Source organism: Rhincodon typus, chromosome 15, assembly GCF_021869965.1.
Source record: "Rhincodon typus isolate 14 chromosome 15, sRhiTyp1.1, whole genome shotgun sequence".
In the NCBI taxonomy this organism is placed as follows: Eukaryota; Metazoa; Chordata; class Chondrichthyes; order Orectolobiformes; family Rhincodontidae; genus Rhincodon; species Rhincodon typus.
The window spans coordinates 59,144,430-59,160,923 of record NC_063346.1 but is presented as its reverse complement, the minus strand read 5'-3'; the positions used below and the strand labels follow the sequence as shown (position 1 = coordinate 59,160,923).

Here is a 16,494-nt window from a genome sequence, read left to right as displayed (position 1 = left end):
TGATAAGTGTCTATTTTTGTGTGTGATTCTCTAGGTATCCTACATTAATGGTTTCCAGCAATTCCTCTCTGCTGGATGTTTGGCTAACTGGCTTCTGTCTCCCTCCTTTCTTGAATGAATGGGTTACATCAGCTAGTTTCCAAACCATGGGGACCCTTCGAGAGTCTGAGGGATTTTGAAAGATTTTGGGCAATGTCCATGTTATCTCTGCAGCCAGTCCTTTTAGGGGGCCGTTTGAATTTGGGATACCTTTTCCATTCACCCTGATTGTGAAATGTATTGAGTGCATTTGTTCTGTTTTGCAAAATTAGGAGATACAGATGAAAGAATTTATGGAAAAATATGACAAGAATGCGGATGGCAGGATTGAGATCGCAGAGGTAAGTGTGTCTGTGTCACTGATTTGGGTTACATTCTTAACATCCGCCTTCCTGCCGCTCCAAGTGAGTGACAATACAAGTGCTGCCCCATTGTGGAAAGATTTCTGCCATTCTGTTGATACGGTATTTCATTATGGAAGGCCCTCACCTTCATTTTCAATCTGTACTCAGCTGGCTGGTCTAATCCTGAGGAATTGGCCTCAGAGCCTTTGGATGGGGAGCCTGGCTCGGATGGGAGTGGTGAAATCTTGCCTAGGGCTGGAATTGGGTATAACTGAGATTTTTCGCACTCCCCACCCCCGTAGTCAAACAGCCCATGATGACAAGGTTTGAATCCACAGTAGGAATTTTCAGGAGAAAATGGACAGAAAAAGGTTTGATATTTTAAATATCCTACAGGGGGCGTGGATGGGTAATATAATTGAGCTCTGTCTCACAGCAGTGGCGTAGGCTCACATTGGCTGAACCATGACCAGGTTGGTCTGAGTGATTTGCAGACATGACCACGCCAGCCTTTCCTGGGTATCTCTGCAAGACCAGCCAGGAAGTTACATTGGTGGCGATAGTCACTGGGAGGTCAGAGCTCTGGTCCCTGTACTGGCATTGGGAGATGGAGGTGGGGAGCGGGGGTGGAAGAGTTCTGTGGGAAGTAGAGACCAGAGGGAAGTAACAACACTCAACTATTCTCTTGCAGCTGGCCCAGATACTTCCAACAGAAGAGAACTTCCTCTTATGTTTCCGACAGTGCGTACGGTCCAGTGCGGAGTTTATGGAGGTATGAGGAATGAGGCTGGGTGATGTGAGGCTGGAAGGTGGACTACACTGCCTTCCAATTTAAACACATTAGGCATGGAAAAAATTCCCTTCTGCCCAGGGTCACTTTGCAAATGTGATGGGGAATGGATGTTGCATGGTGACTTTTCATCTCTCTCGGGTGTTTCTTCTCGGGGCCCAGAACAAACACGGGCCGCAAACCTAACTGTGATATTGAGTGTTAATGATTCATATTGGGACATTGCATGCAGAGCTGTTGAAGGCAGCAGGTCCAGACAGCAAAACTGTCCCCACTACAGTATTGATTGGTCGAACTCATTCCTGTTTTGTAATTTGCCTTGACTTTGAACATTCTCCCCGTATCTGCGTGGGTTTCCTCCAGGTGCTCTGGTTTCTTCCCACAGTCCAAAGATGTGCAGGTTAGGTGGTTTGCTAATGCTAAATTGCCTGTAGTGTCCAGTTTAAATGGATTAGCCATGGTAGGACGTGGGTGTTATAGGGCTGTGTCTGGTTGGGATGCTCTTCAGAGGGTCAGATACACCTGATGGCCCAAATGGCCTCTTTCTGCACTGCATGGAGTCTATGGCTTTAAGTTCTCCCTATATCACTAGATCTCACTTCGGGAGAAATTGTTGCTTCCACCAACTGCGCCTGTCCAAATCTACAGCTAACACTTTTGTGACTGAGTTGCCCTGGAAACATTAGTTGCTAAATGGTATGCTGCAACAAGCATAAACTGCACAGATCTCAATAATCTCAGGTTAGAGTACCGGATGCATCTGGTAAAAACTCGATTTAAGAAAGTAGTCCTTCACATGTATAATGCCGAATGCTTAGAGCAGGCTCCTGGGCTGGATAGTGGAGGTACAGCATTTGAATTCACATTCCACAGTCAGATACCGACGAACAGATTGGAGGTGTTTTTCAGATGGATGAGCTAAAATGGTCTCACTTGTCAAACAGAAAGAGCACTGGCGGCCTCTAGTGGAAGGGACAATAATATTCCAGCACGATGATCTGTCTGCACTTTAAAACATATTCAGATATTGTCTCTTTAATCACTGACTGGATGATCCATTGGGTGGGGCTTTTTTAACCATCTGCTTAGCCCATGGAATCACATGACTTTCGGGCTTATTCTTTTTAATGTGGTATTTACTGTCATTTCTGCACTGATGTCCAAGCTATTTAAATGGCTTCCTTTGTCCTCACAAGCTTGTCAATTTACCCTCAGTGTTACACCTTTGGATTTTCCACACTGAAGCAATGCAGATACAAGCCTGCATCTACAGTCCTGCTTTTGTGCTCACACTGAGATCAGATGCTCCTACTCCAATCTGGAACCTCGTATATCTTTAATGATCAAATCAATGTCTAGTCCAGCCAGAATTCAGCTGGAGCCCAGGACTCTGCCTCAGTCTTGCAGCCAGCAGAAAGCCTTTTCCATCATCCCCAATCTAGCAATTCATGCTGAGAGCTGTGGGAACGTCTTCACTCACTTATCTGTCTCCAGTCTGAGTTCTGATTCTGATCTCATTTTCTTAGCTGCTTCCCTCTGTTTCTCGGATACAGCAACAGTGGTCATATTGCCAGATCAGTAACAGCTTGGCTAATGATTGTGGAGATATGAGTTCAAATCCCATTCTGGAAGTTGGTGCATTTAAATTATTAAAAGCTGGAATAAAAGCTCTTTAATGACCATTGAACTTGCTGCCCAACGTTTTCACAAGTGTCCCTTAGAGAAGGAAATCTGTTGTACTTACCTGGTCTGACATACAGACCCACAATTTGATTAACTCTTAACTGCCCTCTGAAGAGCATCAAGAAAAAATGTAAATTGCTAAATTTTTAAAATAAGTCTGGATTATCCAGACCTATGCAAAGTGCTCCTCACTAACACTGGGGACTCATGTGGACAGAAAGCCGTCAACATCCAAATGATGGACCAAAACAATCTGCTTTTTTTTGCTGCAATATTCCACGATTCTGTAGTTAAATATTCTATTGTCCAATTATCCTAAACTGTCCTTTTGTTTTACAGACCTGGAGGAAATATGATGCAGACTGTAGTGGATACATCGAAGCAAATGAACTGAAGGTACATCCAATTTTATATCTATGTTTTTAAAATGTACCATTGCAGTAAATGTCCAATTACTAAACATATCTTAACTCATACATGGCCTAATATAGAAATCTATAACATTTTTCCTATTCAGAAGTTCAGTCTTATTCAATCACCAGAAAGATTAAAGAGTATTTGTTAGTAAGGAAATAATGACTTGTTTCTCTCTCACACCTTTTCATGTTCCAGGGATATCTCACAGTGTTCCAGGTTCAAAGCTGTAGGTTTTCACTTTCAACCCCTGGGTGGTAGTTGGTAACATATTAATCACCATCTCATTTTCTAACCTAACTGTCATTCCATCAATTTTAGAAGGCACCACTGTTTGATTATAACATGAATTAGTTTTTCTCCTTGGGATTCTACCCATGGGTATTTTTTCCCTGCCACATTGCACAATTAAAGAATATTCAGCAAGCAACTCACTTTCAGTTCAAAAAACTACAAGAATGTAGAAATTCAATCTGATAAATCTATTTATGCTCTGGACTGTTAACAGAAGACAACTGTGAAACTGTCAAATGATCATAAAAACCCAATTGCAACATTGATGTTGTCTAACCTGCCATCCCTACCCAGAGTTAGCCAACCATGACTCTCACTAATGGCTTAGCAAACTCGAAACAAGAATGAAGCTCTGCAGCAGGGTGGTGCCCATACACATTTGCAAAAGTAAAGTGTAGTCAGTTCATTTTCGAAAGCGGAGTATCAGACCTTGTAAAATTGATTTAACATGGGAAATCACGGGCCCCTTTTGATGGCCTAATCAGGTGAGAAATGTGTCAACGTTGAAGAAATAATAAGGTATCAGTATCTAATTGTGAGCTGATTGGATAGCTTGATCAGTACATCTCTAGAGATTTTAGTGAGGTGGTCTCTGATTGATGTTTGGTGAGATAATCTGTGATTGGATTACTTGGTCAGATTTGGACACAGTGGAGTCATGGTAAAGCCACTGAACTAGTAATCCAAGGGCCCAAGTTAATGTTTAGGAGAGGGACTCTTTTTGTGGTGCAGAGATAGTGTCCCTACCGCTGAAACAGGAGATTCTTTGAAGACAGTTCAGCCTCAAAATTGCATTGACCTGATTTACATTCAAATTATTAAAGTGCCCCCAGAAATTTTCAGATTGGATAGTTTTTTAGCAGTAGATCTTTGGGAAGAAAAGTGCTCTTACTTAGGATTACAAACGCTGTGATGCCATGTTGAAGCAGTATATAATTGGTGCCTGAATGATTTCAGAGACTGGATGTTTGGTTGCAAAAACTGTTGGTGTGATTGGTTGATGAGTGGGACAATATATTTCTTGTTGATATGTTGGATAGTGAGCATTTCCCTTCCATGATCAGCGATCCATCTTGCATACTCTGTCTCACACATACACACAAAAACACTTGCACATTCTCACTCTCACACGCACATACTCAGGCTGCCGCGCACGCATGCATGCGCACTCCCACACCCACTCTTGCACAAACACTCACTCTCTCAGATACACGTACTGTCTCATATGCACACTTTCTTTCACACACACACACACACACACACACACACACACACACACACACACACACACACACACACACACAGTCATGGAGATATACAGACAGACTCTTCAATCCAACACGTCCATGCTGACCAGACATCCCAGGTAAATCTAGTCCCATTTGCATCTATCCCTCTAAACCCTTCCTGTTCGTATACCTATCCAGATGCCTTAAAATTTTGTAATTGTACCAGCCTGCAACACTTCCTCTGGCAGCTCATGTCATATACACACCACCGTCTGCTTGAAGAAGTTATCCCTTAGGTCCCTTTTAAATCTTTCCTCCGTCACCTTAAACCTATGCCCTCTAGTTTTAGACACCCCCAACCCTGGGAAAAGACCTTGTATATTTACCCTATCCATGCCCCTCATTATTTCATAAACTTCTATAAGGTCACCCCTCAGCCTCTAATGCTCCAAAAAAAAAAATAGCCCTAGCCTATTCAGCCTCTTCCTATAGCTAAAACCCTCCAAGCCTGGCAACATCCTTGTAAATTTTTTCTGAACCCTTTCAAGTTTCACAACAGCCTTCCTATAGGTGGGAGACCAGAAGTGCATGCAGTATTCCAAAAGTGGCTGAACCAATGTCCTGTACAGCTGCAACATGACCTCCCAACTCCTATACTCAATGTACTGACCAATATAGGTAAGCGTACCAAATGCCTTCTTCACTATCCTATCTACCTGCGACTCCACTTTCAAGGAACTATGAACATGGCCTCTGTTCAGCAATACTCCCCAGGACCTTACCATTAAGTGTATAAGTCCTGCCCTAATTTGCCTTTCCAAAATGCAGCATCTCACATTTATCTAAATTAAACTCCATCTGCCACTCCTCGGCCCATTGGCCCATCTGATCAAGATCCCGTTGTACTCTGAGGTAACCTTCTTTGCTGTCCACTACACTTCCAATTTTGCTGTCATCTGCAAACTTACTAATCATACTTCCTATTTTCACATCCAAATCATTCATATAAATGATGAAAAGCAGTAGACCCAGCACTGATCCTTGTAGCACACCATTGGTCACAAGCCTGCAGTGTGAAAAGCAACTCTCCACCATTCTCCTCTGTCTTCTACCTTCGAGCCAGTTCTGTATCCAAATGGCTAGTTCTCCCTGTATTCCATGTGATCTAACCTTGCTAACCAGTCTACCATGAGGAACCTTGTCGAACACCTTACTGAAATCCACATAGATCACGTTCACCACTCTGCCCTCATCAATCCTCTTTATTTCTTCAAAAAACTCAGTCCGGTTAGTGAGACATGATTTCCATGCACAAAGCTATGTTGACTATCCCTAATCAGTCCTTACCTTTTCAAATACATGTAATTCCTGTCCCTCCAGGTTCCCTCCAACAACTTACCCACCACCGATGTCAGGCTCATGGGTCTATAGTTCCCTGGCTTCTCATTACCACCTTCCTTAAAAGTGGCTTCACACTAGCCAATGTCCAGTCTTCCAGCACGTCACCTATTCCTATTAATGATATAAATATCTCAGCAAGGGCCCAGCAATCACTTCCTAGCTTCCCACAGAGTTGTAGACTATGCCTAATCAGGTCCCAGGGATTTATCCACCTTTCATATGATTTAAGACATCCAGCACCTCCTTGTCTGTAATATGAGCATTTTTCAAGATGTCACTATTTCTTTCCCCACGTTCTCTATCTTCCATATCCTTCGCTCTCTAAAGTCACGCACTCCCTCTTTCACACATGCACAGAGTCACGCACGTACACAAACTCTCACACACCGGGTTGTCTCACATATTTACATGTTCCCAACACACAAACCCCCGCGTAAACACTCACACAGTCACTCACATACACACTGTGCACAATTCTGGTTGCCCTGCTATAGGAGGCATGTTATTAAACTGGAAAGGGTGCAGATTAGATGGATGAAGGATGTTACAAAGACTGGAGGGTTTGAGTTATAAGGAAAGGCTGGATAAGCTGAGACTTGTTTTCCTGGAGTATAGGAGGCTGAAGGCTGACCTTATAGAGGTTGATAAAATCAGGAGGGGCATAGATAAGGTGAATAGCCAAAATCTTCTCCCCACCATAGGGGAGTCCAAAACTAGAGGACATAGGTTTAAGGTGAGAGGGAGTAGGTCTAAAAGGGACCTAAGGGGGCAACCTTTTTCACAATGAGGGTGGTGCATATATGGAATGAGCTACTAGAAGAAGTGGTAGACATGGGTACAATAACAACCTTTGGACAGGTACATGAATAGGAAAGGTTTAGAGAGATATGGGCCAAACGCAGGCAAATGTGACTAATGCAGTTTGGGAAACCTGGTCAGCATGGACTAGTTGGGTTGAAGGGCCTGTTTCCGTGCTTTATGACTCTATGACTCTAAATATGACAATGAGGAATTCATGCCAACTGCCATAGGTTCAAAAACAGAGAGGCAGCAACACTTGCCCCTTTTTGAGGATGAAATGGTTCACTGAGCCATGATGCTAGTTGAAAATGTGAGACTGTTGGATGTGATAATAAACCAAAGCTTAAAATGCAAATTGATGCTAACCCATAAAACTGCTCATTTCATCATCACAGGACATTGAAATACACAGGTGGAACTATCACTTGGGTGAGATTAAGTCATTCTGGCCACTTTATGAAAGAACAAACTACAGCAAGAATTAAATATAGAAAATTTGAAAAAAACTGCATTTATATGTCACCTTTCACAACCCCACAAAGTCCCAAAACATTTCACAGAAGGCAGTGCCTTTGCAGCATAGTCAATGTTGGAACATAGGAAACATAGCAGCTCTCACATACAACAATGAGATAATGAGCAGATCATCTGTTGTATTCATATTGGTTTGGGGGTACGTTAGTCAGATTAAGTGGAATAGCTCAGTTGCTGTCCTTCTAAATAGTACTACAGTATTTTTTACATACAAAAAAGGAAAATTCAGCATCAGTTTGACTTCTAACTGGCCAGCAATGAGAAATGAAACACAGAGGTCAGTCATACCATTTCAGAATCCAAGAGTGTCCTCGAAGAGCTGGGGAATTAATTGACTAAACTCTGAACAAGGACATTACAACGTGTGCCAACAATGTAATTTTGAATAAAGAACTGAACAACATCAAATTAGAAAGCCCCTTCAAGATCAAGGTCACTTTGATCAGTTTGAAATTGATCTGAGATTGAAAAGAAAAGACAGAAGTTAGTTTTAAACACTGGTATTCTGACATTACATCAGAAGATCAGCCACTGGTTAGCTGAAGAATCCGCCAGGAGTCTGTACATCAATGTGAGTACAGTCATCTCACCAGCTCATCAACTGTCACGAGCGAGAAAAAGGTGCCAAAAATTCAGAAAACATCTCTGGGGGAAGCATGAGGTATTCTTTTATTGTAGGATGCTGTTCCTGGATTGACACCATTTTGATTAACATGGATTCCCCATAACTTTATTCCCTATGATTCCAATAACACCAGCCTGATCAGTGATGGCCTGATTCTATTTTAACACTTCATACCAGGAGGACTGCAATATTAACTTTATTTTTCTGCTTATACTAAGCACAACGGTAACACTTTTAACTTTGTTTCTCTAAGTTTTGTACCTAGGTACCTTCATACCTAAGATAGCGCCATGAGTGGTGACATTGTACAATTTTCACTGTACTCCTGTACTTCTGTCCTACAAAAGCTTAAATAAAATCAATCCTGATTCCCAGCAGCATGGAGAATGAATTGTGCGCTGAAACTCAGTGTTCCTGGGCACATTCCTATTCATTCAGCCCTTACCTGCTTCAGTTTTAGGGCAGCAGGGTGGTTCAGTGGTTAGCACTGCTGCCTCACAACGCTAGGGACCCGGGTTCAATCCCACCCTCGGGCGACTGTCTGTGTGGAGTTTGCACGTTCTCCCCGTGTCTGCATGGGTTTCCTCCAGGTGCTCTGGTTTCCTCCCACAGTCCAAAGATGTGCAGGTTAGGTGGGTTAGCTGTGCTAAATTGCCCATAGTGTCCAGGGATGTGTAAGTTAGGTGGATTAGCCATGGGAAATGGACGAATAGGGTAGGGGGATGGAGATGGGTCTGGGTGGGATGCTCTTTGGAGGGTCGGTGTGGACTTGTTGGGCCGAATGGCCGTGTTTCCGCACTGTGGGGATCCTACAAGTTAAGACCAGATTGATTCCCAACGACACTGAGCAATCCTCAACCTTCAGATTCCAGAGCCCCAGATGACACAGCTAAAGATCCACAGCCTTCCACCTCCAGATAAACAAACTTGTGTATGAGACACGAAAGATTGAAATATATCCTTTTTGTATAATTTCATGTCAATTCTAATATTCTATATTGACCTTGCGCTCGTATTGTGTACTTGTTTGATGATCTAGAGAAAGGTAATCTGAACATTTGCATTAGTTCCTGCAGGAATATGCATTTTGAATAAGGTAGTTTCGCTTAATGTAGTGATTTTCACAAACAAAACTGTCATGTTAACCAAGGACTACTTGGATATTGAATGAGAATGAACCTATAGCTTTAAAACTATTGCAGAAAGCCCTCAATTTGCCTCCCTTTACCACTATCCAACTTCTAAAACTGAGGTAAACACAAAGAATTGCAAATGCTGGAAGTCTGAAACAAAAACAGAGTGCTAGAGAAAGGTCTGGCAGCATCTGTAAAAAGAAAACAGTTAACGTTTTGAGTCCTTTGTCAGAACTGAAGATAGCTGGGGGATGGGTGGTATTTATGCTAATGATGGGGTGAGGGGAGGGAACAGGGCAATTAGGGATAGAGCCCAAAGAGAGAAAGAGAAAGAAAGAGATAGCTGATGAGAAGCTGAGAAAGAGCTAAATGCTAAATAGGATGCCAACGAGAAGTGCAGATGGTTGAAAGTGTGTCAACTGTGCAGGGAGCAACTCAAACAATACCTGGGGTATGGGGGAAGGATAACCAACATGGAGGAAAGTGGTCCTGTTCTGAAATTGTTAAACTCAATGTCGAGTCCTGAAGGCTGTAAGGTACCAAGGTGGAAGATGAGGTGTTCCTCCTCCAGATCGCACTGAGCCTCACTGGGGCACTGCAGCAGGCCTGAGACAGAAATGGTGGTGTGGGAACACAGGTGCTGTGTTGAAGTGGCAGGCAACTGGAAACTCAACAGCATTTTTAATGACTGTCTCAGGAATAACAGAATGTCACGTCTGTTTTTCCATTGCCTGTATCACAGTCTCAGGACATTCCAAAGCATTTATAATGAAACACTGTTTAAAGTGTAAGCCCTCCTGGAATGAAGGTAATGGGGTTGCAATCTTCCAGATTGATCACCTGAACATCCCTGTGAGCAATCCCAGGTGAAAGAGATAGCAAGAACTGCCAATGCTGGAGTCAGAGATAACACAGTGTGGAGCTGGAGGAACACAGCAGGCCAGGCAGCAGGCAGCATCAGAGGAACAGGAAAGCTGAGGTTTCGGGTTGCCGAAACATAAGCTTTCCTGTTCCTCTGTTGCTGTCTGGCCTGCTGTGTTCCTCCAGCTCCACAGTGTGTTATCCCAGGTGAAAGATACCTTTTCATTTTCATCTTCCGTCAACATTTTTAGTTCTTGGTTAGACACATAGCAGAATGTAAAATAGACTGGGCAGGTCAGTGGGAGTTCATATTATGTGAAACTTCCACATTATGTCAAACTACAGTAGGCAACTTATGAAAAATGCCTGATCCTGGATTGCTACGAGGCAACACACTGTACCATAAAGCAGAGCAGCTTGGAATTACTGAGCAGCACCCATAATTCCTTTATTCCTACATTAAAATTGTGACTGGACTGCAAAAAGTACTTTAAATTTCTCTAAAGCACTTCGGAAGTTCTGAAGATATGAAAGGTGCCATGGAAATGCACATCTTTATTGTTCTTTATCAAAAACATTCAGAGAGTCCACAGACTGCCAGTCTGCTTTAGGTGTGGCACAGGTCAGCACAAAGCACACAGACCAGGTGCCAACGTGATGCAACAGATCCAGAGCTACCGATTTTTGGTTGAAATGCTGAGGTGGGTGGAAGGGATAGAAAAGTGAGATAGAGATACTCACATCCCAGAGTTTAGTAAAAATTTGGAGACCTTGAAGATCAGAACCATCTGTGGGACAGGTACAATGTGCCAGGAATCTGAGTACCATCAAGCTCAGTGACCAGACCCCTGACTGGCACGACAATCGGTCTTACACAGAAGTTATTCCAACTGATCCAGTGATTTGTGGTTGTTCAGGGAAGGGTGTGAATTGGAAGCTCATTTTCCAGCCCAGCTGACTTTACTTTGTTTACTTTACAATGTAAAATCACACTGAAAGTACAATGGGTGTTTGACTTCAATCCACTCCACGGACACTGAGCCAGCCAGGCTACAATGGCCGCCTACACAAGTGTGGGAGGTGTGAGCCAGCAAAAATAGGGGCTTTTGTTTAGAAATTTCGAGTTGAAGCACTTCTTCACAAAATTGCCGGAAAACTGGAACTATTTGCCTCCCTAAGCTGTTGAGGCTGAGGACTAAATGAAAATTTCAACACAGATTGATGGGTTTTTGTTGACTAAGGTCATTACAAGTTAGGGAACCAGAGTAGGCTACATGGAGTTAAGATACAAATTGGTCATGATCCAACAAGCTCAAGGGGATGATTGGCCTACTCTTGTTCCTGTGCTCCTCCACTGCCTCTGGACCTGATCTGACATAATGAACCTAAACTGAACTGTTTCTTCCCACAGAGCTTCTTACTGGATTTGTTAAAGAAGGCAAACAGACACTACGATGACAAGAAGTTACAGGAGTATACTCAGACCATAGTGAGTAAATGTTAACCCTGACAGTGATATTCTTCACACCACAATCCATGCTCACCTCTCCCCCCGTCATCTCCCCTCAGGGAGAGACATTGCTCGGTGCTCTGGGCTGAGACCAGTGACATCAGTAAGGGTAGCGACATGGCTGCCAGCTTTGGGATTAGCACATGGACAGGGAAAAGGCTGGCTATGATCTCTCCACGGGCTGATGCCATCTCAGTGGGGACAATTAGCACTTGTGAAAACCGACACCAGCATCACGAGAGCTCCCCATCCCATCAGGCTCCCCGCCGCCAGTGAATGGAAAAGCTCTCCTTTTCTTCAAAGTTCACAGCTGCTTAGCTTCCTGCTTTCATCATCAGGGCCAGATGAGGCCGTGCAGTCCCTCAATCACAGAATCCCTACAGTGCAGAAAGAGGCTATTTGGCCCATCAAGTCTGTACTGATCCTCTAAAGAGTATCCCACCCAGATGCACAGACACCAGTCTACCCCACAGAACCCACATGGTTTTGTTTTAAACAGTGGCCAATCCCCCAAACCTACCTGTCTTTGGACTGTGGGAGGAAACTCATGCAGGCAAGGGAGAACGTGCAAACTCCACACAGACAGTCACCCAAGGGTGGCAGTGCTAACCAGTGAGCCCCCATGTCGCCCGAAGGAGAGAGGGGAAATGAAAGAGCCAGACCCTTTCTTCACACTTCACCTGCTAGTGCTAGTATTGGCCGTGGAAACTTCAGGACTGGGTAGTGGTATTCCTGTTGAGAAGGCAAGGCAAAGGGCCAAATTTCAGGCCGCAGGACATCACAGGTTAAAATCAGTAAGAGAAAGGGCAATGTGTATAAGGAAGAATCAAGATTAGGGGACTCCAAGAATAGGTTTTTCAAAGCCTGAAAGGACAGGTGGGGGCATACTGAGAAAGGTGAAGATTTCCACATCTCTCCTTCACCCACCCCTAACCTTCAATCCGCAGGACTCCCCAACTCTCAGACCTACTGCAACCTCTCTCAGGCCTCCTGCCGATCCAGGACTCACCACCAACACCCCAGCCCTCACAATGGAGGGCAAACCTGCAAGATTCGACCTCCCATTTTCCTGTTTTTACTGTGCCTTCACCTCAGCCACTGGCCAAGGCTGGGAAACCCGTGATCTATTGCGAGACTGGTGGGGAGAGCAGGTCGCAGTGGGAAACCTGTGATCTATTGTGAGACTGGTGGGGAGAGCAAGTTGCAGTGAGAAACCTGTGATATATTGTGGGGAGAGCAGGTTGAACTGGGCACATTACTTGTTTGTCAGATAATTTCTAGTGGAGCAGTTTGGACAATATCAGAGATACAACATCAAGTGACTGTGATGCCCAATGCACTGTCCTTGCTGGGAAAGGAACTGATTATGGGCAGATTTTATAGAAACACTGCCAACATGAGGAATCTCTGGGAATCACTATGTGATTATTACTTTTCTTTTCAGCTGAAAATATTTGATGCGAATGGAGATGGAAAATTGGGCCTTTCAGAAATGGCACGGTAAGTTAATCACCAAGTGATAATTGGACTGGGGTGGACGGCAGGGAATTGGGGAGGAAGGGAGCTTTTAAGTCAGGATGCTGCAGCCATCTTGGTACAGAAAAGGCTAGTGACTGCTCAGTCAGTGAGGCTATTGCTTCTGTGTCACAAGCTTCTCTGTTCGAGTCCCACCTCAGGGCTTAAGTGTATAAACTCTAGGTTAACATGCCAGTGCAGTGCTGAGGGAGTGCTGCAATTGTCAGCGTGCTATCTTTCAGATGAAATGTTAAACTTTAGACTATTGGGTCAGTATCACATAGATAACCACATTCATGAAGAATGCTGAAATATGATATTTTTCTATGACACAAGCCAAGGCAGACGATTACCTGCTTTTTGTACTTGTACAGGTTACATTGTGACCAAGTAGAGTAAGCGCCCCAGATAAGGATGCAGTGAAACATTTCACAAAGGAATTGAGCTGAGACAGGCAGACATAGGGCAAATGAAGTTCAAAATTGAAAAAGGCAAATGATCAAAATGCAGTGCTCAAAAATGCATATTTGCTTGGTGAATACTTGAAAAGGGAACAGGGACCAATTAGAGAATTTGGCACTTTGATTAGCTGCACAGTATGGCCAAGCAAAACTTTGCAAAAAGTATCAGCGTGCTGTATATAATCAAACAGCAAAGTATAGGTGCGCAGAGATTACAGAGGTGTTGATGCATGCAATTCTGGTCTGTGTGCTTCATGCACTGGATGGGGTGCAGAGAAGAGCCACAAAACTGACATGAAATGAATAAACAGTCAGAGAAAGTAAGAAAGCTGAGGACTATGTGATAAACACTGGCCCTCAGTCAGGCTCACAAATGTTAAGTAGCTTTGTTTGAAGTAGATCCAAAAATTTATTCTGTAGCTAGCCAGAAAACTGAGAACAAGGCAATAAACTTAATTTTAATGACTGATTTAGAACATTGTGTACCAAGCCCAACTGCAGAGCAGCAGCAAATTCATCTATTTCTCCATCATCTTAAAGCATTTCTGGCTCCAATATTAAACACCCTCTTCCAAAGAGGGCAAATTAAAGACTCAAATACAGGAACATTTCTCACTTGCTGCCTTTTCTCAAGACAGCAGGGTTCTCCCAGGGGTTCTGAAACTTGACAGTGAACAAGACATAGGAGCTGCCAGCTTCATAAATGTAGGCCTGTGTCCACACCCCTCATTGGTCATAAGGCCAGCCTACTCCGCCTAACTTCTTGAGTAAGTCTTTGACCTCCCTCCTGCTGATTGAGACCTCTAACACAACAACCCCACCACTTGGTGCTGTGTACTAAGATTGGCCCAATTTCTTTCACGTGGGACCAGACAGTAAACGGGGAGACTTCTGCCTCTGAATCTGAGTTTTACATCCTCTCAGCCTTTTCCCTGCACTTGACAGGGCGCTGAGGTGCTTTTAGGTACAAAAGCAAACTCTACAGTCTGTCAGGGTTTACCACATTATAACAAAGTAAGGAGCAGGACTAGGCAGTTAAGCCCCTCAGGCCTGCTCCACCATTTAATACAATCAGTGCTGATCTTACTTTGGCCTCAATTCCAATTTCTTGCCTGCCCTCCATAACCCTTCAACTCATAACAACTGAAAAATCTCCTCCTAGATTTACCAAATATCCCAGAAATCTTGGGTACTGAATCCCACAGATTCACAATGCTTTAAAAGTAGTAATTTCTCCTCATCTCTGTTTTAAATCTGCTACCCCTTATCCTAAAGATATGACCTCTCGTCCTACATTGCCACACACGAGGAAACATCCTCTGTACAGCTACTATCAATCTCTTTAGCATCTTATATACCTCAATTAGATCTCGTCCCATTCTTCTAAGGTCCAGAGAATATAGGTCTAAACTGGTCAATCTCACTCCATAGAACCATGCAGTACAAAAGAGGCCCTTTGGCCCATCAAATTTGTACTGATTACACAAGTTCCACTTTCTTTTGACATTTCAAGTGCTCATCCAAGTACCTTTTAAAGGCTGAAGGTTCCTGCCTCAACTACTCTCCCAGGCAGTGCATTCCAGACACCCAAAGTTTTCTCCTTAAATTCCCTCTAAGCATCATGCCTTTCACTTTACAATTATGCCCCTTGTTACTGACCCTTCAATTAAGGGGAACAAGCTGCTTTCTATCCACCCTGTTCATGCCCCTCAATCTTATACACCTCTATCAAGTTCTCAGCCTTCTCAGCTCTACAGAAAACAACGCAAGCCTATTTCTTTTTCTAATCAACCTGTTCAGAGATGTTATTTACACGCCTCTGGAGCAGACTGGGACTTGAACCCAGGCCTTCCGATTCAGGGGTAGGGACATTACCATTGCACCACAAGAGGGTCAACAACACAAGCCTATCTTGCCTCCCTTCATAGCTATACTGCTCCATCCCAGGCAACATCCTGGTGAGTCTCCTCTGCACCCACTCCTGTGCAATCACATCCTTCCTATAGTGTGGAGACCAGAACTGAACATAGTACTCCAGCTGTGGCCTAACCAAAGTTCTGTTCAGCTCCAACATAACCTCCCTTCTCTTATAATCTATAAAGATAAAGGCAGGCATCCTGTACGCATTCTTAACTACCCTATTAACTTATCCTGCTGCCTTCAGGGATCTATGGACAAGCACCTCAAGAACCCTCTGGTCCTCTGAGCTTCCTAGTGTCCTGCCATTAATTGGCTACTCCTTCATCTTGTTCCTTCCTCCAAAGCGTACCACCTCACATTAAGATTAAATTCCATTTGTCACAGATTGGTCAGATGCACAGATCAGTTTGTATTCTTCTGTAACCTAATACATTCCTCCTCACATGTCAACCACCCGGCCAATCTGTGTGTCATCAGCAAACTTACTTATCGTCACCCCAAAATTCTCATTTACGTCATTTATAAATATCACAAACAATAAGGGATCCAGCACTCATCCTTGTGCTACACCGCTACACACTGTCCTCCAGGCACGCCTTCTGCCACCACCCTCTGTCTCCTGTCACTAAGATCCATCTTGCCAAGTTACCCAGGACCCTATGAGCTTTGACCTTTTATATCAGTTTCCCATGTGGAATCTTGTTACATAAACTTCATTAACTGCCCCACCCTCAATCAATGACTTGGATGCCTCCTTGAAAAATACCAAGTTTGTTAGGCATGCTGTCCCTCTGACAAAGCCATGCTGTCTATCCCTGATAAAACTTTGCCTGTCTAAATGGGAACTAATTTTCTCCTTCACTATTTACATCCTTCTACCGACATGAGACTCGCTGGTCTGTAGTTCTCAGGTCTACTTTTACCATCCTTCTCGTAAAGT

General features: G+C 43.7%; 1 protein-coding gene across 1 annotated transcript in view; it reads left to right on the top strand.

The window, feature by feature from the left end:
* Positions 1-16,494, top strand: part of calb2a (calbindin 2a) — a 166,729-nt gene that overhangs the window by 125,889 nt on the left and 24,346 nt on the right. Inside the window, exons 3-7 of the mRNA XM_048606127.1 lie at positions 312-380; positions 1,075-1,155; positions 3,196-3,252; positions 11,560-11,637; positions 13,103-13,158. Coding sequence (XP_048462084.1) covers positions 312-380; positions 1,075-1,155; positions 3,196-3,252; positions 11,560-11,637; positions 13,103-13,158 — 341 coding nt within the window. The remainder of the gene's footprint in view (positions 1-311; positions 381-1,074; positions 1,156-3,195; positions 3,253-11,559; positions 11,638-13,102; positions 13,159-16,494) is intronic.